At 32.7% G+C, this 27,712-nt stretch overlaps 1 protein-coding gene and 2 long non-coding RNA genes across 8 annotated transcripts; 2 read left to right on the top strand and 1 right to left on the bottom strand.

Annotated features, from left to right (window-relative positions):
• On the top strand, positions 1–12,663 carry LOC122515155 (4-coumarate--CoA ligase 1-like). 5 transcript variants are annotated; one of them, XM_043632383.1, is made up of 7 exons: positions 1–133; positions 9,116–9,250; positions 9,316–9,523; positions 9,665–9,998; positions 10,080–10,374; positions 10,913–11,459; positions 11,588–12,663. In XM_043632383.1, exons 2-7 carry the CDS (start codon positions 9,137–9,139, stop codon positions 11,704–11,706), a joined length of 1,617 nt encoding a protein of 538 aa, XP_043488318.1. In that variant the 5' UTR covers positions 1–133; positions 9,116–9,136; the 3' UTR covers positions 11,707–12,663. The 5 variants fall into 5 exon arrangements, with proteins under 5 accessions (XP_043488318.1, XP_043488315.1, XP_043488317.1 ...); XM_043632380.1 differs by having other exon boundaries at positions 2–133; positions 9,113–9,250; XM_043632382.1 differs by lacking the exon at positions 1–133 and adding an exon at positions 732–875 and having other exon boundaries at positions 9,113–9,250.
• LOC122515157 lies at positions 7,830–23,396 on the bottom strand. Of its 2 annotated transcripts, XR_006303221.1 has the most exons (6): positions 23,310–23,396; positions 22,711–22,837; positions 22,549–22,618; positions 22,319–22,456; positions 22,199–22,239; positions 7,830–7,924 (listed from the first exon to the last, which is right to left on the bottom strand). It is a non-coding gene; the product is annotated as an uncharacterized LOC122515157 (long non-coding RNA). The 2 variants fall into 2 exon arrangements; XR_006303220.1 differs by lacking the exon at positions 7,830–7,924 and having other exon boundaries at positions 21,818–22,239.
• Positions 23,397–23,428: 32 nt separating this feature from the next.
• LOC122515133 lies at positions 23,429–24,352 on the top strand. The gene is made up of 3 exons (XR_006303215.1): positions 23,429–23,616; positions 23,853–24,039; positions 24,115–24,352. It is a non-coding gene; the product is annotated as an uncharacterized LOC122515133 (long non-coding RNA).
• The last annotated feature ends 3,360 nt before the right edge of the window (positions 24,353–27,712 follow it).

Below are 27,712 nucleotides of genomic sequence, written 5' to 3'. Positions count from 1 at the left end.
TTTTTCCCAGAGTGAATAACGTTTCAGTATACTTCGAACGTTGAAACATTTAAGTTCGTCGGAGTATCGCAGTATCGATCGAAACGTCGTCTTGGGAATACGGAAAATTACTGTTACACTTGATATATACAAGGTAATTTTATTCAATTATTCGTCCCATTTCATTTCAACATAACACTAAATAACAAATGAATCTCTATCTTTAATTTTATCCTCCTTTTTCCGAAAAAAAAAAAAAAAAAATAACAAAACCGAAGTATTTCATTCATTTCCATGTAATTTTATTATCGATTTTCCGTTGATCATTTTGAAAATTGATCAACGTGGGGTGATACGCGAATTCGAAATAATTATTAAAAATTACGAATACTATTTAAAACATCAAAATATCGACAAAAATCTGACATTTATCGTCCGACCAAATAACAATTCAACATACACAAACAACTGTATTTTAATTAAAATCCAAGATCTTATCTGCTGCTAGCAGATTTTACTTCTTTTAAAAAATAACGAACGAAAAAGACAACAACAACAACAAAATAAAAGAACAAATAAAAAGAAAGAAAAGAAATATGAAAGAAGAGAAAGCAGCAGCAACAACAACAACAACTACGACGACGACGACGACGAGAGAAAAAAGGAGAGGAAGAAGGGAAAAAACAAAAAAATAGGAAAAAGGGAGAGAAGAAAGAAAGGGGGGAAAAAAAGAAAAAGAGAAAAAAAAAAAAGAAAGAAAGAAGGGTCTACACAAAAAGGCAGGGGTAGAAAATTTGCAAACAATTCTCGGGAGCATCCTAAAAGTGGGTAGTTTCGTTCCAGAAATAGTCCGAGGGCCACTACTGTCCGTGGCATCGAATATTGTGCAGAGGAAGGTTGGTAGTACACGCGTAAATACAATAAAGGAGAAGAGAGAAGAGGAGAGGAGAGAAGAGAAGAGAGACAGTGTCTCCCTCTCTCTCTCTCACACACTCTGCGTGCTTTTTACACGCATACCTAGTCAAAGTCGCATACTTGCATATACACGTTCATATACCCTCTTCTCTTACAATCCACGTACTCGCACGCTTGCTTACACGCATACACACACACACACACACACATAGACATTATCATCAAACGCGCATATACGAGCATGGAGACTTACTTGTAGTGTTACACAAAGAAAGGTTTACACATAGAAGGAACGATGACAGTGGTGCGGTAAGCCGTGGCATCCCTCCTTCTAGGGGGGCAAAACAATTTCTCTGCATACTTTAGCCCGACAACGGCCCCTCTCTGCCATTCGCACCACGCGTACAATGCAACAGCCGTTTCTGCTGTTCTCTCTCTCTCTCTCTCTTGCTTCCTTACTCATACACACGAACACACTAATACCCCTATAACTAAAACCTCTTCACTTTGTCGCCTCATGTGCACGGTAATATATACCTACAACCCTTTCTCACTCTTTTCCTCTTTTCCTATGCATCTATGGTTTAGGTGAACTCTCTCTCTCTCTCTGTCTCTTTGTGCTCTTTTCTACGATGCTTTTTATGATACACATACATACATACATACATACATACGTATTATACATGAATATAATATGCTTTTGCGTATAGGTTTGTTAGCTGGTTGGTACGAAAAGTCTCTCTTCTCTACGATTTTCTGCATTCATCCCATCATAGCATTCTCTTCTCTAATCTTCCATCTCTTTCTTTACCTCTTGATCTTTCTATCTTTTCCCCCTATCCATCTCTTTCCTTCTAATCTTTCGTTTCTTCTTTTCTCTCTCTCTCTCTCTCTCGCGAAAGAGGAAGAACTACGTTTCTATAGGACAATTGCACCCGCTTTACACGGCATTCGTTCATTGTCTCTTCTCCTTCATCGAATTTTCTTTCACCAATTTTACCCTTCGTCCCCTTCCCACCCTCCAATCCTATCTCGTTCTCTCTCTCTCTCTCTCTCTCTCTCCACAATACCACCCCCACCCCATTTTCTCTCTACCATTCCGTTCCGTTTCGTTTCGTTTCGTTCCTTCCTTCTTTTTAGTTCGTCTCATCATCGCCACGATTTCTCTCGTACTGTGCACGGACTTCATTAATATTCGACGACTTAATTACTCCGTCAGAGAATAAGAAAGTAAGTTGTTTAAAAAGGGAATACTATACGCGTTGGTAGATATATAAATCTAACTATAACGATTACGCGAATTACATTTTATGAGGATTAATTAATACGTTTTGTTTCTATGAAACAAAATGATATTATAATTGACGAGAATTTAATTATTATTACTCACTCCATCATTATTATTATTACGAATTGAATATTTTCTATAAGTCTAATTATTATTATTTTCATATTATTACGTTTCATTATTAACGAGTTTACGTGAAAAAGAATTTTAATAATGTAATAAGATAACACCGTGTAATATAATATGAAACATTGATATATTATTTGATCAATTAAACAATTGCCTATATCTTATTCGAAGTTATGAATCCTAAATAGGGTTTGCTAAATTTAATTCGACAAATATATATAGTAGTATTTAGTCGATACGAAAATATCCTCAGTTTAAAACCGTACTTATATTCTATCATATAATATAATACTTTAAAACAAACTTTGTTTCATACGTAAATATATAATTTGTAATTTATACGAGTCCATACGTAATGAAACTACACGTTTAAATACTTACTAAGTAGCAATTTTCTAATTTTTCAATCGATTAAAACAACTTCGTATCATATACCAGATATTTGTATCGTATATATTTTATCTAGTCTCATAATATAATCTATGTACATTCTCATATATGTATACTTATTTGAATTATTCGCATAAAATTAACGAGGAAGGTATGCCGAACTCAATGAATTTTCCGTTGGAGACCATTCCTCTTCTATTTTCACCTTTCTCTTCATTATCCTATTTCTCGGTCTACCTAGCAACCTGTTCTCTCTCTCTCTCTCTCTTTTACCGGCTGACAATTCTACACTAGCTAGTAATAACGGCAAGAATCTAATTACCGAATCACAAAACGTCGTGCAGGAACAGGCAGCTTAAAAAAGTCACTTAATGCTTGATGACACGAGAATAGTAACGCATAGCATAATACTAATGTGCCTTACAGTGAACGGAGCTTCGTATATAATGCTATTACAGTATTCCGAGTGACAGGAAATTCTACTATTTCAACCAGAATGCACATACATGATTCTACATCCTATTCTCTTTCTCTTTATCTTCCTTTTCCCTCTTCTTCCTCCTCCTCAACCATCTCATTCTTCTTTATTGCTTTATAACTTGTTACAGTTTCGGCCACGCGTCTCCTTGTTCCTTTGTACAAAAAATTACGTTTTATTATCCGACACACACACACACACATACGACAAAATGATTAAGTAATATGAGAATTTTTTTTTATTACTTTCTCTCTCTCTCTCTTTGGTTTTTTTGTATCTCTTTATCTGTTACATTAGAATAAATTTTCTATCTTTGTTTTATTACATTTGTTTGCCCTAACTTCCCCCCACCCAACCTGATCTTTTGTTGAAACATTACATTCTCGAACAAAATTTTCAACATAAGGAATACAATTTTACGTTTGGTTTTGCTTGAGAAAAAATTCCGTATCCGTTTATTATGAATAATTTGGTGTTATTCATTAAAAAAATATTCATTTTTGATATTTTGAAAGCTTCCATTTGAAATATTTATTTTTACTCATATAATATGCACTAGATTTAAATTTAGGCGTTTAAATATTTGAATCGCGTTATAATAAATTCTATTAACGTTGATCATTGAAATCTGACGTGTGGAAAATGATAAAAAAAAATTTAATAATTTTTTAATTAAATTCTTCAATGTATTTCCCCTATCGAATCGAGAGTATTTTCGTTTAATCGAATATTTTTCTATATCGAAGTGAAAAAAAGAAGAGAGAAGGAGAATTTATTACGTCGTACGCGAAAATGTAATTATTTTTATAAATAATAATTATATTTCATATTTTTCGTATTTCTTTGAGACACAAACGCAAACTTTTATCACAATCAAAGTCTACTAACGTTGAAGAAATTGAACAGAAATTGTAAGAATTAAAAATACGATAAATTAGATAAAACATATTTAACGATGAGATAAGATAATTGAAAACAAACCCAAGGAAAACAATAGAATAATGCTCGAAGTTCAAAATCGTAATAAATCAAATGAAACGAAAGGTTTCTAATTAAGTAATCATTCATTCATTGCATATGTTTGACCGACAAGTAGTTTTTCAACTCGTACAACTCGTAATAATATAATCCCGAACGCGGTTACGTTAAAATAATGATGCTGACGAATGTCTACGTTTGCGAAAATATGAGATTGCGTTTATTGAGAAAAGGTAGATAGGAAAAGCTCGGACGGAAATGTGAAAACTGACGAGTAGGATAAAATCCTATGACCCGTTTCTCGAAACATCTTCTGCCAATTATATATAACTAACATAAGAACATTTTATATGCTATATCATTTTATAACCAAATATAATCTATACACATTTTGACCACGTTTTTCTCCTGTTTCTTTCTTTTGTTTTTTTCTTTTTTTCTTTAATTAAACAATAAACTATCAATCATTTTCTTTCTGATTAAATAAAACAAATATAAGCATTGCAATGCAATATTCGAAATTACTACAATTGGGCTATAAAGATATAACATTTCATGTTTCAGTTAACTTTAGTATCATAAAAGCACAAGTCATGGTTACAATGCAATTTAAATTATTGCACGATAAAATGTCTGATATTTATTTCAACTTATGACCCAAAAAATAAAATAAAAAAAAGATAAGATATATATATATACATATATTTAACTAATTTAATATAATACATAATTAAAATGAGCATGACGATACAAATTTTAATCATTGCACGAAAAAATATAATAAAAAAAATAATAAGAAAACTTATTTAAAAAGAAAAAAAAAGAAAAAACAAAATCGGTCGACGGATAATTGCAAGTTGTAATCAATTAAAACACGTGATATTTATCCTCTTATTTATGAACGAATAAGCACTTACGTTTGTAGATAATAATTAAATGAGTATCACGCTTCGAGATAATAACTAAATAAGCATCACGTGTTTAGATAACGCCTAAATTATAAAAACAAAGCAAGAAAATAATATAAAGATAAAGATAAAGAGAAATAGAATGTAAAGATTGAAATGAGAATGAAATCTCACGCTAAGATAAGGAATTTCCTAAACAATACCAATCAAACCGAGATCGCAACGTTTGAAAAAGCATAGCCCGGAGAGCGTGTATTGAAGGGGGTTGTAGTAGTGGTGGTGATGGTGGTAGTGGTAATGGGGTGGTGGTGGTGATGGTAATGGTGGTGGAAAAGAGGGGGTGCGCGCGCGACTTCTTCCTTGTTATTTATTGTTCGGCCCGATGAGCGTCATTTTAAATTTCGATATAAATTAATTTAAGAGGCAAACGGGGAAGAGGGAAGGGAAGGGAAGGCAAGAGCTGAAGGGAACGGGGGGGGGGTTTAAGCGAAAGCACGCGGGTTGAGCGAACGCACCCTTTAAAAAGAAAGAAGAAAGAAGGAAGAAGGAAAGCAGAAAAGAAAGAAAGAAGGAAAGAAAGGAAGGAAGAAAGAAAGAGGGGGGCGGAGAAGGGGCGGACGGGGTAGGACGGGGCGTAATGGCTCGGAAAATGAAGTTCTTGTAGCCTTGCGAGAGAATCTCATCGTCTCCCCCTTCCTCACCCTGTCTCCCTATTTCACCTAACGCCAACCCTCTCTCTTTCTCTCGTCCTCCGAGCCTTTTCACTCTCTTCCTCCGGTAAACCACCCCTTCCCGCTCGCTCGCTCGCTCTCTCTCTTATTTTCCGTCTCTCTTTCTTTCTCTCGCATTTAGCCCCTTCGCTACCAACCTTCAACTCACTTCCACAACCCCTCTTCTACTTCTCTGATATACCTCGAAAAGCTCCCCCACTCCGAAGCTCCACCTTCCTTTCCATCTCCACGCAGAAACTCAACGTAGCTTGCTGAAATATCCTTTCGTCTCTCTCTCTCTCTCTCTCTCTCTCTATTTCATTCCCTCTTCCACCCTTCCATCCACGCCCAGGCACTCCGCTTTCGCCATTATCTTAAGTAAACAGACTACCTGCGCGCTCGAGAATTCCAGATAAAGTCACATGTTATCAAAATTCTGAAACCTCTCTCTCTCTCTCTCTCTCTCTCTGTTACTCAGACTCTCTCTCAGTCGTTGTACTTATCGTCGAAGCATCCTTTATTCAGTAAGTGCGAGAAAGAGGCCATCGTTAATTCCGTTAAGTCTTAGCCGCGCATTAATACGCAACGAAGAGAAGGAGAAGTTACGAAATCGCTCGATTCTACGAACGCGGATGACGATGATACACAGGGGTTTGCTTGACGGGAGGGGGGGGGTTTGAAGAAGGGTAACGGGGGTAGGTTGTAAGAGAAAGGATGGGTGGTGGTTGGCTGCAGATCGCATCCCCAGCTGTGGCTGCTCTGACGGATATGCCTGGAGACTCTGAGATATATTGCTCAGGATCTGTTCTGGAAACGATTAAGAAGACAGACACAAGTATAGTAAACGTGTGTCTCTCTCTCTCTCTCTGTCTCTCTACCTGCCCGTCTGTCTGTCTGGTTGTCTGTCCGTCTCTGTCTGTTTATCTATCTATCCGTCCCTCTCTCCCATTCGTATGAGTAATTAACGATACATAACTCGAGTTCTCGCTTATCTACTACTATACCGCAAGACCTAATAAACCTGTTTTATTTTTTATATTTACATTTATTTCCTTAATTAAGTCAATCGAATAATTTATTTAACGTCGCCGATAATACGAGATAAGATTATTGTTAATACGATAATAATCCAATTAAAAAGTAATAATTTCGCGATATTATTATTATTATTATTATTATTATTATTATTATTATTATTATTATTATTATTATTATTATTCGATTAATTAGAATTTGATTGAGAGCGAGCAAGGTTTAACAATATCTTTCACAATGCGTATTGTCTATCGCGTTGATTGCGAAGGAATGGTCTAAAACGACTGTTACAAATAGTCTTTATATCCTTCCAAAGTCGGAAAAATGAAAAATAAAAACAAAAAGAAAAAAGATAAAGAAAAATGAAAAAAAAAGAATAGAAAAAAAAAGAAGATAGACAGCGTTTAAACTCTTTCGCCAGAATACGAGTAATGGTTCGGCGCCAGACTTTTATCATTTATGCAGACAAAATCCAACTGAGGGGAGGCTGAAAGGTACCGTGGAAGCTTTATATAAAAAGGAGCCCCTGTCTCTTCTTTCCCCTCTTGCCCCCCATCACCTCAATCCCTTCCTTCCCTCTCTTTCTCTTTCTCTCTAAGTGTACAAGTAAAGCCGAGACTCTGACACCTTCTCAACCCCCGATCCAACTCACTTCACCCGTTCCCTTGTACCTACTCTAACAGTAAGCCAGCTCGGTCTCTCGGTCTATTCGGTCATAAGTATTCCAGGGGTGTCTAGGCACGCCGCATGAAACCAAGAATTGCCGGTATGCGATTCGCGTGTCCCAGTATGGCCGCCTACAATCAGAGTGGCACGCGGCTCCATCCCAGGCCAACCTTGGTCAACCCTATCTACCTTCCATCCTGCATGGAACCACTTCCGCGTACACGTCCAGACTAGAAGCCCAACCCTGAAGAGTGAATCTCCAGCACTTCAGTGATTCCCGCCAATGCATTCTCATCTCTCCTTCTCCTTCTCCTTCTCCTCTTCCTTCCTTCCTTCCTTCCTTCCTTCCTTCCTTCCTTCCTTCCTTCCTCACTTACTGGTTGGAAACAGTGTGACGACATCCACGTGGGATGCTACTCTCGTCTCTCGGATATCCCCCTGCAACACTCTGATACACACATTCTATCAGTTTCTATCCCAACATACAAGACCCAAATGTTTTCATGACATTCCTGCAAGATTAAAATTGGTTCAAATATTTTCCCTATACACTTGGAATTAATGTTTAATTTTAAATGTATACTTGAGCATGGTTTGCATGTTTATACCATGTATTCTCGAGTGAACTATGCATCTCCATACTTTGGGCGCAATCTTGAAATAAAATATCAATCGTTTTTTAATTTGTTTTATTAATTGTTATTCAACGTTAAAGGCATACGCCTTAATTGTATACTTAATGGAATATAAAAAAGCAGAGTGTGTACGTATACGTGTTACGTAAATTCCCTTGCGAACTGTAAATTTACAAAATCAAATAAACACGAGCATTCAATCTCCCTTTTGCTTTGAGAATTCGCTAAAACGAAATCTCAAACTCTGTAACGATTCTCTTAGAAACACGTTTGCTACATGTCTTATCCGCAATGGCATCGTTATCCACTGATGTCTTTAGTTGTTCAAATAGATACCAATAGACCTGAAGGCATTGTTAGATTCTATAGGCTGCGCCTGTTAGATCTGATCCTTTGAAACAGTTGGTCTCTCTGATCCCATTCAGCAATATTCTGTTTTCAAGATATAAGAATACTCCGATATTGCTTAATGCTATTCTCGTCCGATTTATTCCGAGATCAAAGAGACTTTCGCTAAATCTACGTAACTTTTATATATTTTTTGTCTAAACCAAATCTTTAGCAATTGACAGTTGTTTGAATTATAAATTTGTTAATATTTCCAAAACAAATGTGTCGTATGATACAATAGAAAAATATATTTTCTGGAAAGGAGGATCGATTGTGTGTTTGAAGGTTGGAAATAATTTCATGAATTTGGACGGATATTTAGAAGATCAAACTGATCCATTTATTTGGCCTAACTTCGGTGTATTCGAACAGCTGTGGAAATGTTATCGCAGGGTTATTACTGTCGTTAGTATCGATTAACCAGCATATAGGATTTGTACGTGAACCCACCTGATAGTGACAGTGTTATTACCATTACCAACAATAAGCTACACTTCTGAAAACTATGTGATAATGATTGGGTTATGACCGTTCTAATGCTATTACGATTAACAAATTTTATTAACATCAATTGTCGATAATGTCAAAATGAAATTCATCTTTTATCGTAGCAGGAATAGAAACATTCAACAAAGATGTCTAAGAACGCAAGAATACTCAAAGGACCACCTAGAACCTTAGAAACAAATATTTCTTTAGGACAATGTATTTTAGAAAATTTACGAAAACACTATGACAATGTTTTTGAGGTAAGCAAGTACAAAATTCTATTAAATTTAATTGAATGCTAATTAAATGATTCCCTGATGTGCAGATTGACGCTGAAACTGGTCAATTTCTAACTTATAAAGATATCTTGGAAAAAACGGTCAAACTAGCCGAGGTTTTAAAAAAACGCAACATCAAAGTCGAAGACAAGGTATCCATCATTGCCGAAAATCATTGCAATTGGTTGGTTGCAGTGTATGCGAGCATATACCTTGGTGCTGTTGTTGCACCGATGAATCCTACCTACACAGAAGGTTCGCAACAAATTATATACAATAATGATTACTTTTCAATATTTCAATGAAATTTATTAGACATTTTTGAAACTATAGATAATAATTCAACTTGAACAATTGAACATAAAGCAAATTATAATGATCAAATTTATTATCTAGTTGAGCTTAAACACGTGCTTAGTATCTCAAAACCACGGATTATCTTCGTATCGCGAAGAACGGAAAAATTGGTCAGTAAAGTAGCATCCAATTTGTCATGGAAAATAGAATTGATCGAATTGGACGACGAAGCACTGAATAGTAACGTTCCAACGATCAAAAATTTGTTTAAAACTATAGATTACGACATAGATTATCACCGATACACTCTCGTTGATATCGGTGATAACAAGAAACGTCCGGTTGTTATTTTGTGCTCAAGTGGTACAACTGGTTTACCAAAAGGTGTTGCATTATCTCATTGGAATCTATTAAATATGGCTATTACTGTTGGGTAAGTTTACAATAATTTTCTATAAATTAAACGATATCTCGATATGGTCAAGTTTTAAAATACAATCATTTTGAATTTCAGTACACCTAATTATTTAGATATTACGCGAGATACAAGAATGTTAGCGTTCCTGCCGTTTTATCACGGTTATGGGTTAGGTATGATGATATTGATAACATATAACGGATCCACGGCAGTCCGAATAGCCAATTTCACACCGGATCTAATGTTCAAATCTATCGAAAAATATCGTATAAATTTGTTACCGTTGGTACCATCGGTGCTAATTATTCTTGCCAAACATCCGGCAGCACCTACCTACGATTTTCGAAGCGTGAAAAGAGCATTCTGTGGTGCAGCTCCTTTACCAAAAGAGGTAACTTACGTTTTTCTGTAATAGTCCGGCGTGTAAGGTCCGATAAGTTATCGAAAGGAAAAATAAAATCAAATGGTAGAGAAAGAAAACGAGAGAGAAAGAAAGGGGTTGGAGGGGGTGGGGACAGGAAAAAGAGGGAATGTAAGTGCTAAGTGCCAAAGCCGGTCTTTTACTTTTGCTCTAGGAAAAAGGGAAGTCGAATTTGAGACGCGGAAAAGTGAACAAAGAACACCATTTCTCGTTTTCCCGAGTAAGAAAGAAAAAAAAAAATAAGAAAGAGGAAATAAAACGCTACTAACGAGAGGGGGAGGAGAAAAAAGCCGTTTACCGTGTCTCGTAGGAATTACATTTATAGATTGATATTACGTACGTTGTTCTTTAATTATTAACGACGCGTCCCCGATATGATATTTTTCATAATTATTTACGTCAATTATTCCGGTAACAAATAAACAATGTTGTAAATTTATAAAACAAATGGAAATAATTATTATTAGGGATAGATAAGATAATACGAGCGCGATAATCATTTTTTTAGATCCTGATGGAAGCGAAAAAACGATTGCACATAAAATCAATTGAAAATGGTTACGGCATGACGGAACTTTCGGTGGTGACCGGTATCAGTGACAAAACTGGTAACAATGATTCCGCGCTTAGTAACATTGTACCCGGTGTACAATGTAAAATAATCAATCCAGAAACACAAGAGATCTTAGGACCAATGCAGAAGGGTGAATTGTGCGTCAAAGGTGATCACATTGTAATGTTGGGTTATTACAATAATATCAAGGCTACCAATGAAACGATCGATAAGGATGGTTGGCTTCATACCGGTGATGTTGGTTATTACAACGAAGCAGGTGACTTGTTCGTCATCGATCGATTAAAGGAACTCATTAAATATAAAGGTTATCAGGTATCACCGGTTGAAATCGAAGTCCTCCTGCTTTCTCATCCAGCTGTTAAAGACGTTGCCGTTGCTGGCAAACCTGATGAATTTGCTGGCGAATTACCAACAGCTTTCATAGCCAAACAACCTAATTCCAAAGTTAATCCTCAAGAAATTATTGACTTCGTTAAAAGTACGTGTATATAATGACATTTTTTTATTTATTATATCGTTTTAACTGTATTAATTTAACTAAATTATAAGGACAAATTTTCCTTATAATCGAATTGTTAACATTACAAAAAATGATATCATTTGCAGATCAATTGTCACCGCAAAAATGGTTGAGAGGTGGCGTACATTTTCTCGAATCTATTCCAAGAAATTCAACGGGAAAAGTAATGCGCCGAGAACTTAGAAATTTGGCATCTCGTTTGTGAATAGAAGAACAAAAACGTATTTTATATATCGAATATTATATAAACATGTATAAAGAAATTAACAAAAATGAATCAAAGGAATACCTCGTATATTAAATTATATCATGAAAAATCAACTAGTCCAAATATGTAACATTTACGATCGATAAATTGATAATGAAGTTGCTTTATAAACGAATGTAATTTATTATTTGAACTATGTCGGATATAGAAAATCTAATAACAACGAGCAATGATAATATTTAAGTTTCGTATGGGTATGCGAAATAAAGTGGTGATACCTGTTGCGTTCGAGTCAAATACGTCAACCCCAAATGTGAAATAGTGTATACACGTATAATAAAAATATTGTAATATTTATAAATGTTAGGTTTAAAAATAGTTTAATTTCGTTAATAATATTGGAGATAACGATTGTTCGATAATTCATATCTTATAAGAAGAATCTTATTGGGTTGGTAAAAAGGAAAAAGAAAAATGAGAAAGAAAAGAAAAAAAGAAAAAGATAAGAAATAAATTCCAATTGAATTGATTCGAACGTTAATTAACAGTGTCCACTATCGGAGAAATTTAAATTTTACATCAGAGAGAAAGACTCTTTACAACTACAATCGAAGACACGTGAATGTGCGATACTTATATATGACGTATGAACATACAATACATACACGTAGTTAACATCGTCTGTGCATTCGTGCTTGACGTTCCTGTTGATTTAATTACAACGATAGCCCTCTGACAAATCTAATTGACGTGCATCAATTATTTGGCGAACGAAGGCCGTTTAACTCCCTTTCCAACTTGCCAGTGGCCGCGGTTTAAACGATAATTCTATTTTTCACGGTGCTTTCCTAACGAACTTCTACGCCGTTTATGGAAATAGGTGTTTCTACATTTTGAACCATTCTCTTACGTAAAAGGTGTAACAGGTTAGAAGTAATAAAGTTTGAAGAAAAATATCTCGTAATTTTTAATAACAAAATATCTCAATAATTCATTCGTTATTACATATGCACGTATCTTAAAATATAATTATTATCTAATCGTTATGGGGATATTTTAAAAGATACATACATATATATATTTAATGTTAATTCAATTAGGGAAAAATAAAACATTGTATATTACTTATTTGAATACGATTAAATAAACTATCTTACCTGCAATAGAGATAATTTATTCGATTTTTCATAAAGTTCAACATCGTTAACATTTTTATTCATAAAAATGGAAATAAATTTGCGCTTCAATTAAATACTATTTTATTATAAATTTACGATAAAAGTTGCATCACAAAGTTAGGTTCAATAGGTGGATGAAAGATTGCGTAAAGGTTTCGTTTGACGTTAACAACGTCAAATTCGACGCCACCCTAATGGTTTCTTGGAAAAAAAATCTTATGGAAAATTTGTTCTCCTTGTTGAAAAAACAAAAGAAACACAAAAGTTGTAGCATCAAAATTACATCGTTATTAAACTTAACGAAACATCGAACATGTTTCGAGTAATGTTAAAAAATGAACTTTAATAAAAATCGAATAGTAATTATTTGAAAAAATAAATTCAAACGATTTAACGAAATAAATATTGTACGTACCTCTACTATTACTACTTTACCATACTCTCTCTCTCTCTATCTAAAAGACTTTGAAACGTGTTGTAATGTTGATAGGATGATCAGTGTTCGGTACGATTAAACGCAAAATTAAATTACAATTAGCCATACGTTCACGCTACGAACGCATTTGGCAGGGATGAATGTTCGAGAGGGAAAGGGTTAAAAGAGAATATATATATACATATACATATATACATATATACATATATACATATATATACATATATACATATATACATAGAAGGTGAGTTGTTGAGAAGAGAAGGGAATATTCGAGGAATTAATTCGAAGCAGAAGCGGAAACGACGTAGATGCGTAGCTCAAAATCAACATTAACGCCGGTTCTCGAACGTGTAACGATCGAGACAACTAAAGCAACCATGATGATGATGATGATGATGATGATGGTGATGATGATGGTGATGATGACGCTTACGGATCCAACATGATCGATACGATCAATTCATTCATCGATCGCGATTTATCCGTAGTATCCGTTAGTGTTCGATATATAGAGATCATTCCAATCTACTTTCACCTAACCGTTCGTGACACGCATCGAGCATGGCCACTTTAACCGATGTTCGATCGACTACTACCGATTTACAGGAGCCAGATACAAAATCGGCCCTTACTACTACCTACGGTTACATATATGCGATAATACTAGTACATTCGTTACACGATTCATAATACATAGGTATATACATTTATCTATGTACGTATATATATATGTGTGTGTGTGCGTATTGTAGGTGGACGATAGATATAACCAAGATTATCGGACATAACGCGGATAATAACGTGCTCGCGAAACCTTCGTATGAAAATGAGATAGCATGAAAGGAAGGGGAGGAAGGAATCGGTGGTACAGGATGGGTACGGGATGGGTACAGGATGGGTACAGGATGGATACCGAACGGTAAAAGAACGCTACGAGAAAGATCGTAAGAGTGAGAGAGAGAAAGAGAGAGGAAGAGGAAGAGGAAAGAGAAAGACAGCTTATCGCTCGACTGGATCCAATACAATGCGAACTATTGTACCCACGTTCGCCATCCACTCCAATTCCTAGGGTTGAGATATGCAGCCCAGGGCTCGAGCCTGCACTTTGTACCACGTTTAAACCTCTATATACTAGAGCACATTTGCTAAAGTTACCTCTATATACGTGTTTGTACGAAGGTTTATGTATGTGTGTTTCGGTGTGCGAGGGAACGAAGGAGAGAAAGAGAACGAGTTATGTCTAAAATTGGAAGGTGAGAAGAATGAGTGGAAAAGAGATAGGATTGTATGTACAGGATAAGGTAAGACAAAGTGAAGGTAAAAAATGTAAAATGTGAGTGAGCGAGAAAGAGATGGAATGGGATTGGTATTAACTCACTTTTCTCATTCTTATTTTCCTCTATTTCTTTTCTTCTTGAACATTTCGCAGCCTCCAAGATACGTGCCACACTTCCTAATCCCTTTCATCCATTTTCTATAAACTTGACGCAATTTCACAGAGGTGTGTTACGTTAAACTCGTTTCTTACACGTTTCTAAAAGTAACCTAACGTAGTACGATCACGTGCCGGACACCTTGTCATATCGGCATTTCCGAAAAGGGTCATTCCGTACAATATCGATCACTTTTTTAAAGTAACTTTCCTGATTTTCGTTCTATGTGTTGAATATTTTTAAGCCTTCGCTTATTTTCTAACGATTTTTTCGCGTTAAATGATTTTTATTATTATTGAAATTTATTAAATGTATTTTTTTCATCTCGTATGAAATAACACGAATATACACCCCCGACACATTTCGTTCATATTTTTTTAATATACATTTATCTAAAAATAACATATTTTCTGATATCGTTGGGAAAACATTCGTAATACGTACACAAATTTGGAAAAATTGATATCGAAAAGAAAATATTTATTTAATTTATATTCAAACGCGATTTCCAAATAGAATCATTTTGAATGATATCAAAATATGTAGTTATTAATTCGATAGTATTTGTGTTACATGATATAGATAAAGATAAATCATAAAGTAATAATGTTTTCTAGATTTCATCGCGTGAAACAGGTTGCTGCTTTGGAGACCCACAGTCTTAAATTACATTTTATATCAGATTACATATTATTTACATGCACAGTTATAAACTAAAAAATAGAAAATATACGTTTTCTTTAGTTTATGATGTTATCCGAATAAAGGTCCATCGCGTAGGTACCGAGGACAAAATATTTATCATTTACTAAGCGGATGAAGATAAGTTATCAAAGTAAGATAATCCTAAAAGTAGACAAAGGGCGGAGCATCTCATTCGTGCTACAACAGTAAGATTTATTTATTTCATTTATTAAATAATTTAATTAAATTTCAATTATACGATAGACGGACAAGAGATGAATTATTTTATATAAAAGTTACGTTTTATTTGATAGGAATGATCAAAGAGAAAATAATAGCAGTTAGTACAGAGTAAAGCCGTATGATGTTGTCACGTGCAGGTATCGTACTATTACTAAGGGAAATACTCTTCCTATCTTCTATGTAACCGAACTATTCACTATTATATTATGTTTGCGTTTTCAACTGAAAACAAATTTCCTATAACACACACGAAGTATTATTAATAATCTGTGATTACGAGAACAACGTCAATCTTCTAACAACTTAGTAATCTTTATTGACTGGAAATAACGCCAATTTTAACTGCAAAAAAATTATAACTATTATAATCGCGTGTAATAAAATACAACAATAAAATAAATAAATGAACGTTATTACGATCGAATTTGAATCGTTAAAGCATCTTTTTTTACTAAACTATTAACAATTTTTTATACTAGATTCGACAACATTTACCAAAATTTTAATTCTAAAGATAAATTATAATTTCTAATTTTGAATATAAATGATCATACTTAATATTCTTCGACAACATTTCCAAAATCTAATTTTCCCAAAATATATCTACATATAAAAGAAAATTATTTCGCGTATCCACCCACGCACGAACATTGATTTATTCGTAGAGATCGCGTACAACAAATCTTTCCAATAAACTTAAAAAATGTATTAACATTTAAACCGTCACGGTATACCTATACAAAAAAGAAAATATATATATATATATATACATAATACATAATATATGGTATCGAATAAATGATTATGTAAGTTAAACGTATCGAAGGTATCTCGTCATGATGATCGTCGTCGACCGAATGGAAAATCAAAGTCTTACAGGACGTAAAATCGAATCGATATATCACCGTGCGGAGGCCGATCCTCTGTTTATTATAATGAACGAGCTTGCCTGTATATCCGACGGAGGATGGAAGCGTCGAGTGATATGGTGGAGAAGCGGATAACAGATACGAGCTGGAGGAAATCGCTAGCGTGCGGAGGAGGGTGAACAGATGAGGAGGAGTAGGAGGATGAGGAAGAGGAAGAGGAGGAGTTGGGAAGGGTGAGGGATGAGGGATGGGAGAGGGGTGGGAGAGGGGTGTATGGAGGAGGACGCGTTTACGTGCGCCAGACATCCGATGATGCATAGTTGCTGTTGACATGCTGGAACGTCAGGCTCACATGACCTCTCGAGCGCAGCCATTATCCGCAAAGCGACCCCCGAATTGGGACAATAACCGCTTCGTGGAGTCGTGTAATAATTATTGGCTGGCTTTGGGAGCATCCCCCCGCGGCGTTATCGTCACGAGCATTTTGCCTCGTTAACTGCCGAATAATAGCTCGACACTAAACGTGCGCTCGCGTGCATTCGCGCATCACCCAACCCGGGAGTTACTACTACTCCCTACTCTCCTTCACCCCCTCCCAAACCCCACCCTCTAACCCCTTGTTGTGTCACGTTACGTTCTGTTGTTTTGTGTTATATAAACGTCCCTTATTCTCTCTCTCTCTCTTTCTCTCTTTCTTTCTCCCTTATTCTCTCACCCTCTCTTTCCATCTTTCTATCCGTTATGCAGTCTTTTGTTCATTTTCTACAAGGGACAAAAAGAGTAAAGCGCGTGAAACTATTATTGAAATTAGCATTCTCTGAAAACGGAACTACGCTTCCCCATAATTCTTTAGCAATCGCATTCTACTACTAACCGCGCCCTTCTTCGTCGATTTATGTGACGTGGAAACTCGTTCACCCTACCCCTTCTTCCTTCTCTCTCTCTCTCTCTCTTTCTCTTCTTCTCTAAAGTACATATACATCCGGAATTAAAATGAAAGCAAGTACAACAACTACTATCTACGAGCCCTACAAACTCCGAGTTGTAAGTTAATTAGCTACTACGACGTCGACGATAACCATGTCTTTTCCCTTTCTACGTTATTTTGCGAATAACAAAGGCGAGAAACTGTTTACGTTGAAACGAGACTGACCCTTTTATTTTCCGATCGTAGATTATTTCTCGTGTTATCTCCACGCAACGTGAAAATATAATGTCGCATTATTTTTTAAATCATTATTTCCGATTTTAATATATAAAATGAAACTGTTCTCTTGATCGTGGAATAGAATTTAAATAAAATCATTTTTAATATATTTTTTCTTTACTTTACATAAATATTATAATATTCATCCCCCTCAACCCCCTTACCAAGATCTCTACACGCACGCACACATATTATTTAATCGAAACTTTCTTGATAAAATATAATAGTTATTAACATTACCATTTTTATTACATTATTATTATTATTATTATAATCGTCTTGAACATTTTCTCGACATGTTTATAATATTGTTACAAATTCACTGACCATGCAACTTTGAAATGTACTCTCCAGATACGTTTGTATGCATGCATGCATGGATGCATGTGTACATGTACATACATAGAGAGGAAATTGTCGCATTGTAAGCGTTCGTAACTGCTCATTGCTTGTTTCGCTAGACTGCAGCAAGGTAGTGGAAATTTTGTGCAGCTTTTTGGTGAAAAATGACCAGGGATATCGTACGGTCCTGTCTAAAGCCAATAAAACTGGCTTCTACATTTCACCGGACGACATGCGAAATTAGTCGTAACGGGTCAGCTCGAACCTATCGGGTTCGACCCTCTATATAGTTATACTAATACCTTTGCACGATATCTATGTAAAAATATGAAAAGAATTTCATGTATTTAATGAATTTACAACGGTTCGACTATCGTATTTCATCGTGTATTTAAATTAATCTTATTATAACTACAAATTATGAAGTAATTAGCACAGGAAACGAGAGAGAGAGAGAGAGAGGGAGAGAGAATTGTTAACTAATTCTGCCACGGTAATAACATGAGGTCACACAAAGCCTGATTCACAGTATTTCAATAAGCGAGATGCCATTTCTGTATACCTAATTAGTTTAAACCAGCACCATCACTACCATTCCCATAAAGCAAACTTGATTTTACTATAAAAGATATGCTCACCGATAATGTTCAACAATCACGACGATTTTATTAATACAACTACGTATTATTATAATTTATCAAATTTATTTATTCACCCGTGTGATTAAATATTCAACTTTGTAATCCCTCATATTATTCATTCTTAACTCTTGTAATATCAAATAAAAAATAGAAAATAATCTCTCGTGATTTTATGCAAAATTTGAACGACAACTTGAATTCTTTTTTTTTTTTATTACTTTAACTAAAAATTATGTTCCATATCCATCTCTCATCTCTCACCCCTTTACACACACACATTATATTTCTTGAGATTAGTACTATTTGTTAAATTTAAATGATATACATTAATTAATATCGGTAATTATTTTGAAAGGATATTTCTGGTAAAGTTTATTGAATTTTCGATTGGGATGATTAAAAAAAAAAAAAATAAAAAAAATCAATTTGAGAATATACTCGAATACAGTTTATAATCCGTTGGATGAAGGCACTTCCCTCGACGGGAAGCAATCGTTTTCCAATCGACGATCGTACTCATTGATGATCTAATTAAACCTTGCTACGAAATTCCAGGCATTCCTCGTATAATCGACTTAATCATTTACGTACCACGTTGTACGGTACTTAACTATGAAATGAATCTCTTAAAAGTTTCGAGTATCTATGTGCATGTATTTACGTCTATTTATGTGTTTATGCGTATATGTGCATATATATAAAGTGTGTGTGTATGTATGTGCAGATGTATTTGTACCTTACATATACAAATACATAGGTTGAGAGTGTATAACAACCGTTGGTCTTCCCTTGTTTATGCGTGTCATGAATATGCATTTATTTTAGAGGATGGCCAAAGCAATGAACCTCTAAGATATATACCCGTTCCTACATACGAGAATATTTATACCGCGGAAAACGTGAACTAATTAAATTACTCCCGACCGGATGAAGATTGATGGCTCTTTTATCCAACGAAATTTTATACCTACTTAAAATATATGAAAAATAATACAAGATTTTCTATTACTGTCTTTACAATAATCCATTATTAACCATCATTCGAAATTTATAACAATAACAAAAAATGTGCATAACTGTTATACGAAGGAATAAATAGATATTATATTACACTTCAAATTTATATATAATTAATTGAAAACATTTGAATATATTACTAATTATATTTTAATAAAATTACTGAAATACTTTTTTTTAAAAGGTAAATTGAAGACGAAACTTTTAATAGTTGAAATATATGAAAAATAATAAAAGATAGGTGAATAATTATTTTTAACGATCACCATTTGATATTAGAAATCATGCAACAGACAAATTTGCGATATTGTTATCCGAAAATTTCATTTATTTCTATAATAGTGATAATTGCAATCGATGTATTAATTTCCTGCTTTAAAACGAATTACACTGGTCTGTAGTTTGATATACATCTTAAATAATTGTTAATTAATCGAAGGAAATGCCTATTGTTGTCTAAAAACTCGGAATATATGATATGTGTGCAATCCCCTTCGAAATCTACCGTTGAAATGAGTAATTGTCCTCTATGAAATTTCTTTTATTAAATTTTGTTTATATGACTTTCCTTAAAAGGAAATTCTATTAATTACGAATATTATTTTCGGTATAGACATGCGCATCTTTTAGAAAGTCATTATAAACAACATTAAATAAAATAACTTTCATAGAGGATAACGTGATGACTTCGAATTTCTAATTTTTGAATTTAATAAAATATTAGATCGAAATTATTAAACATATATATTAAAGTTTACTTAAACTTAAAGAAGCCCCAATATTCATATATTTGCTTCTTATTCACTTATATTACTTTTATTTAACTTAAAAATATACATTGGTAATATTTAAAAGAATTTAATAAAAAGTATTAATATTCTTATTTTATTTCCTATTTATTTTTATTATCATTTATATTATCTTTCTTATGTATTAATATACATCATTAAAAAATATTTGCATATTTATTCTCTAATGTAATCGTAGTGATTAGTAAAAATGTTCATTTATACCAGAGTACCGGAACGTTAGATAATTGCATGGATTGAAACAAAAAAAAAGAGGAAGAAAGATAAAAAAAAATAGGAGAGGGAAGAGAGAGGACGAATATTTTCCCCAAGAGATTTTCGTGAAAATCCACTTTTGTTCAACATCGACGATGAGCGGATATTCCAACCGATTCTGTTAATCGAGATCATTTAATTTCACGGTGCATGCAGTGACACGTTAGTTCGTACTGTAACAGTAGTGAATAGAGAGAGAGAGAGTGAGAGAGAGAGAGAGGATAGACAGATGGACAGATAGATGGACGAATGAAACAGACAGAAATACAGACAGACGGACAAACGGACAGATCTATATGCAAGAGAGACTAATCTAACCGCGTTAGCACTATGAGGACTCAATTTAGATAAGTTCAATCTACTTCCGTCTTACAAATGTTCTATTTACATGTACATATATATATATATATATATATATATGTATATATGCAGTTTTGAGTCAAACGTTTCTATCGATTATAAACGAGCTTGACTCGTTTAACATATTCGTTTTCAAATTTCGACAGTGACGGTCAACTCGTTCCCATCGGTTCATTTAATTGAAGCCGTTCGAAGACTGACAAGCCTTAACGAAAATTGACAGATCAAGAATAGGATTGATCGTGAATTCTATAGACTATACTCTGTTCTCTGTTCTATCCTATGGTGTATGTTAGTGGCAGGTATGGTGTCGATGAATTCCTTGCTTGATGGTAGAACACGTTAGAAACGACAGAATTGTTTATAATTTGAAAATTCTATTGATAGGTGTTACAGTATTTTTATGTGATATATCATTTGTATGTGTGCTGGTAATAATGACAGTCGATTGACTACAAATCAAAAAATTGATAAAATTGATTTATTATACTTTTTAATTTAGTGTACTGTCATAATTACCAACAGATATATATATGTGAGTCTGTAACATTTGAACAATAGTAAAAAAAAAACAAAATTTGAATATGCTAAATGTAACTCATCTTAATAATCTTTTAAATGTCAATAAAACAATTAGAAGTACTCTGTATTTCATGTCGGATGTCAGGTGATTTATGAATTACAACGGTGCCAACGATGGTACATACTGATATTAGTACTTGTCTTGCATAAAAGAACTTTAATAGATGAAGATAATCCTTGTATTTATCATGATGCATACGCATTGCATTTTTACAAGGAAAATAGAAAATATTACACAGAAAATAAAAAAGATAGCATATTATAGATATGCATTTTAACACACCTCTGTGATCACTATAAATAATTTTGTTACCTTATATGATATTTTAAATAGAATTCGCTCAACTCTGTTGTGTATACATTTGTATAAAACACAATTTTTTGTTCTTAATCAATTATATTAAAAATTTTATATCCTATTTTGTAATACCTTTTCTTCTATCTTGAGCCATTAATTCTCCTTCCAATTTCCTAAAAACACAATGTGAATAAGAACATTGTAAAATATTTATACTAATAGTAACTATTTAAATATGAAAATATAACATACTTTTCTTCTTCCGCTTTTCCTGCATTTACAAGGACTTTCATTCGATGGAAATTTCAGTCTTGTTCCACTTCATAGTGCGTATTTCATAACTTCATAATTTCATAGATAGATTTACCTTCATTTATTTAGAAGTCTTCCCTACAAAAAATAAAGATTAATTGTAAGTATTTCTGTATTTATTAACATACAGCAGACGGTATTCCAAAGCAATCATCTATCGAAATACCAACCATGTCCATCGTTGCTTAACTTTAGTGATCGAACAGGAATTAGTTGTTTCGATGAAGCGAGGCCCTTGACCTAGAAGTATTTATGCATTTTATGATAGATTTAAAATATTGTTATAATCTTGCAAATGTTAGAATTATAAGTGTATATATAATAAGTATTACTATTATTTGTTATCAGCGTCATGTCGTCTACTTCTTCGGCAAGTATGTACGCTTATGAATTTTAACTTTCGAAGAAGATCTCTTCCTTCGGTTGATTCTCTTTCGACGCTACGGTCACGTTCACAATCTGTAAAAAGAAACATACAAGTATAAGATCATTATGAATATTAATAAAAAATAGTATACAAATAAACAAATATAATAAAAATAATTAATAAGAACCTATCAAACACACACACACACACACACACACACACACACACACACTATTATAATAAATGTAAAGTGAGAACCTTAATAGTATATGAAACACATGTCTAACGAAACTAATTATATTTACTAAAACTATCATTATACATTGCACTATTTATTTAAACTAATAAAATTCAAATAATAAATCGCCCTTATAAGTAGTAAAAAAGGATAAAACAGTGACACCAAAAAATTAAACTATTTAGGTTAGATGTAGGTTAGATTAGATGTATGATTTTAGATTTTTTTATCATCTCGATTAATTTTAGATTTGTTAGAAATCTTAATTGTAATTTTTATTACTACAAACATGCATATATATCTAAAATTAATTTAAATAAACATACCTTAGTAATTAAATAAATAATTAATCGAAGAACTTGAAATCCAACGGAACATTTTTTACTCTTTAATAGCTACGATGACGAGTAGATGGCGATACACGTCTAAAGTAGCGCCAACTAGTGGTCAAATTGCAAAGTTTAGTAGGCGGTGTTCTATCTTAAAAGTTTTGTTGAAGTGATTAAAATAATGTTTAATTTTATTAAAATAATCGAAAAAAGAAAAATATATTATAAATATAACATTTTTAAAACCAGTAATCATAAAAAGAAGAGCTGAAGCTGAAAAGAGAGAGAGAAGCTGAAGAGAAAGGTAATTTATATTATTTAGTATAATTTGCATATTTAGATTAATCTTGTTCAAATAGAGGTTAAATGTCAGTTTCCAATAATGAATTACAAATCAAACAATGATAAAATTCTGCTCAGAAGCATTCGTGTAAGTGTATGTACAGTATTTTATACTAATTAAGCCTGTTAGAGTATTTTTTAATTAATATGCGTGCATAACCTGGTTAGATATTTCAACTTGGTTGGTTATCGTTACAGGAAAATTCTACAAGAAAGAAGACGTATACAACCAATGATAATCTGCTCTACAAAATTAAAGAAAACTCTCCAAAAAGAATGAATCTCTACATGAATCTACAAACATGATCGAACATCTTCTACGGTAACGCTTCGAAGAAAAATCTCCTGCTGGTACGAAGAAGAAGATGGGATGGATACTGATAAGGTAGAAATTGTTATATTTGTCATTATATTAATCTGATTATTAGCATTAAAATAATCAATTATCTATATGCCACAGGATTCCAAGGTTTTCTAATGATCAGCGGATGAAAAAAGAAGACGAGATGACTTTCTCCGTAAGCCGCAGAGGAGAGGAGAATCCCTAATGGCAGGAAACAAAACTGTACAATTGGTATGTTAGGAATTTTTCTAATATTCTTTCAGAGATAATGGTGGCTCGATATGCAAATAATATTTGCAATACTTACAAAATCTTACTCTCATAAATGCTGAAAGGAGTATCGAAACAAGTATGGGAATATTTTCAAAAACTTTACAAAGTTTGCGATAGCACTTAGTTCTTATTAAAATAAAATTTTAATATTTAAGAATTGAATCTCATCGTTAGAATAGAATTTTAATATTAAGAAATAGTATTAGGTATAAATAAATCATAAATTAAATTTTAGAAAACGTATTACTATAATTTAAAAAATATTCTTAAAAAACTTAATGAGGATATTATCCATAATTAATTATAAGATATAACAATAAAAAATTTAGTTAACTAATAATCGTATAATCAAATAAGTATAAGTAAAAACATCATAGTATTATTTTTTAATTAGATAATAGTTTAGTATTAGTTTAGTATTTAATATATCACAGCTTCTCTCAAATCCCGTTTATCCTAACAAATATTTTTACGAGCGTGAATGTAGATTCTACACTATTTTCTCTTTTACTATAATAAACTCACAGACATATCACACTCGTTATTTTGTTAAATTGGTTTTAAATTAATTTTCGGTTTTCGCACGTCTAAAAAATGTTTAATTCTGCTGCAATTTCTGTGACTTTTAAACTTAGTTACTCGCGATTCACACTTTAAGAAGCCAGGACACACACACATTTATAATATTTAAATAATATATTTATAGTAATAGTGTGTTTTATTATTGGAGAATTTATTTTATACGTGTCAATCTACCTAGATTTTAACTTATATTAAAACATATATTTAAATTTAAGTTAGAGAATAGGTGTATATAAAATAAATTATATACAAGATAGAATTAGGAATTTATAATAACACAATATACATTAATAAAAACAAAGATTGTTAAATAAAATAAAAATGAAAATATTTCCTGCATGCATTATTTCAGGTTTAGATAAATTTAATCGTTATATATATATAGTTATAGATTTACAAAAATGCATGAACATCAAATTAATATAAAAAGAGAAACAGGAATATATTTTACTTTTAATCCATAGAATTAATTAAATCATTAAACGATAACATTTGTAATAATATTTTATTTAAAATGAATTATTCCGTTTCGTTCTTACGATTATTGTGTTAGACGATAAAAAGTATTTATTTTTTTATCCTAAAAAAATAGAAAGAGAGTCAAGCTGTAGGAAGGATAGCTGTTTACATTACCGAGTCGTACGCTTGAATGATACAGTAGCACGTTGACCTCAGCTCAAGGTTAAGTTTACGATCATCTCGTGTTTTATTAATGCTGTTGCTTGTCCTACTATCCATTCTCAATCTAATACGGAAAATAAAAAATAAAAATAGAATTTTATTTTTAACTAATAACACAATTAGCATTTTAAATATATATATATAGAAAATATTTAAATCAAATAATTAAATTTTAACATCGCGATAGATAAATAACTAGAGTGCCTATTTTATTTTTCACGTTTCTTTTTTTCTTTTTTTTCTTTTTAGCGAATTTGATATCGTTTAAACAGCGATGATATTCGTAATATTAAATGAGAATTCGTTTAGCAAGTTAATTTTATGAACAAAACCCTTTTATTAAATTCGAGTATATAAAATTGCAATTATAATTTTAGTTTATCTTGATTAAAACATTAATTAATATCATATATTATCAAAACGTGCACACCCCCACACACATACACGAGAATTTCCAATGTTAAATACTATCAAACGTGTAATCAGTTTAAATCAAATATTTTATTTTCCGTATTGATTATCGATTATGAGATGATAATTCGATAGTAATTTAATCGAGTACAAACACGTGTCAATGAAATACATAAATTAGGTTTTTGTTTTCATTATTAACAAGATCTTTAATCGAGTGTACCTCAAAATTCTTTTGTAAATAATTTTTAATCGTACGATTTATCGATTTTCCCATGCAAATACAAAATCGTATGAAAATAATATAAATAATATATTTTGATTATATGCACGAAGCTATTACGGATTATTAAAATGTTTGAATATCGTATTAACGAAAAAAAGAATTTTAAACGCTCGTTCACGTGCATAAAACGAAATCATCAAAATATTTTCAGACAAAAAAATGTTCGTTTTATTGAAATTTTTCGAACCTTTTATTAATTTGAAGAATGATGTAAAAATAATTGAACGATAAAAAAGGATTTCATCGATTTCCGTTAACAACGAATTCGTCTTTGAAAAGAAATTTGTTGTTTTTTTTTTCCCGAATATAAAAATACGATTAAAAGGAAGAAGAAGCAGAAGAAGCAGAAGAAGAAGAAGAAGAAGAAACAAAAAAAAGGATAAATGAGAAAGGGTAAAGTATATAAAAGAACTCGAATCTGCGCAAAATCGGAATTTCGTCGAGGAAGGAAGGCCACCCCGCACGAGGAGACTTCTCGCTATTTAATAAAAATCAATTTTTTGCTTGTTTATAAATAGAATGGCAAAAGGATTCTTAATTTAGTATAATATATGAGAAAATCGTTTGGATATTGCTGCAAGATTGATCGTTGTTTTTTTTTTTTAAATCTGCATATTTATATATTTACCTACCCTTTCAAGCGACAAGAGCTTGAACTGTGAACCCTGCAACAACGGTCTATGTACGAAATCTTTTTGCGATAAATAACAAAAAAAATAAAATAAAATAGAATATTAGAAAGTAATTTTGTTTCTTTTTTTTTTTTTTTGTTTTTTTTTCTGCACAGAAATTTCGTTAATCGCATTTATCGATATCAAACCTTATTGCAAACTTAAAAATCATTTAAAATTCTATCAACTAGTTTACTTTTCTTTTCTTTTTTTCTTTTTGCATCACATCAGAAATGAGAAATCAGAGTCAGTATCTTTTATTATAGTAAGGATTACAATGCAGTGCGAGATAGAACAAAATTATATGCAGTTTACGAAGAGGATTGAAATTAGTTTTCGAAATCTCGATTAGAAAGATACAGCACGTTTAGTTTCGTCCTGTTGAATGAGATTAGGGCAACATAATGTACCGGTTGATACTGTTAATCGTTTCATAACAACGCGAGAAATAATTGATTAATTGAATTTATCAAATCGTTCACGATTATTTCAAAATATCTTGAATTCGAAATATGTACAAATTATTTTTATTTTCCGTTGAAAATAACGAAATCTTTTTTCGAATTACCTAACAGCATTGTCCAAGACACATCGTTGGATATAAAATATTTATTATATTTAAAGCAATGAAGCATAACATGTCGCAAATGCTTCTTTTTGCTATCCATATTAAAACGGCGTAGAAAAAGATTTGAACGGGGAGACTTTGTCAGCAACGAAATGTACTTTGAAAGAGCTGTAAGAAGACTGAAATCGATGCCATAAATTGACAATAGATAAGCTTGCATGTCTACAAACATAGTCGGCTCAA

The sequence above is a fragment of the Polistes fuscatus genome, unplaced genomic scaffold (genome assembly GCF_010416935.1).
Source record: "Polistes fuscatus isolate 324 unplaced genomic scaffold, CU_Pfus_HIC Scaffold17, whole genome shotgun sequence".
NCBI classification, from domain to species: domain Eukaryota; kingdom Metazoa; phylum Arthropoda; class Insecta; order Hymenoptera; family Vespidae; genus Polistes; species Polistes fuscatus.
The sequence above is the reverse complement of the archived record's forward strand: the minus strand, read 5'-3'. Positions and strand labels throughout refer to the sequence as shown.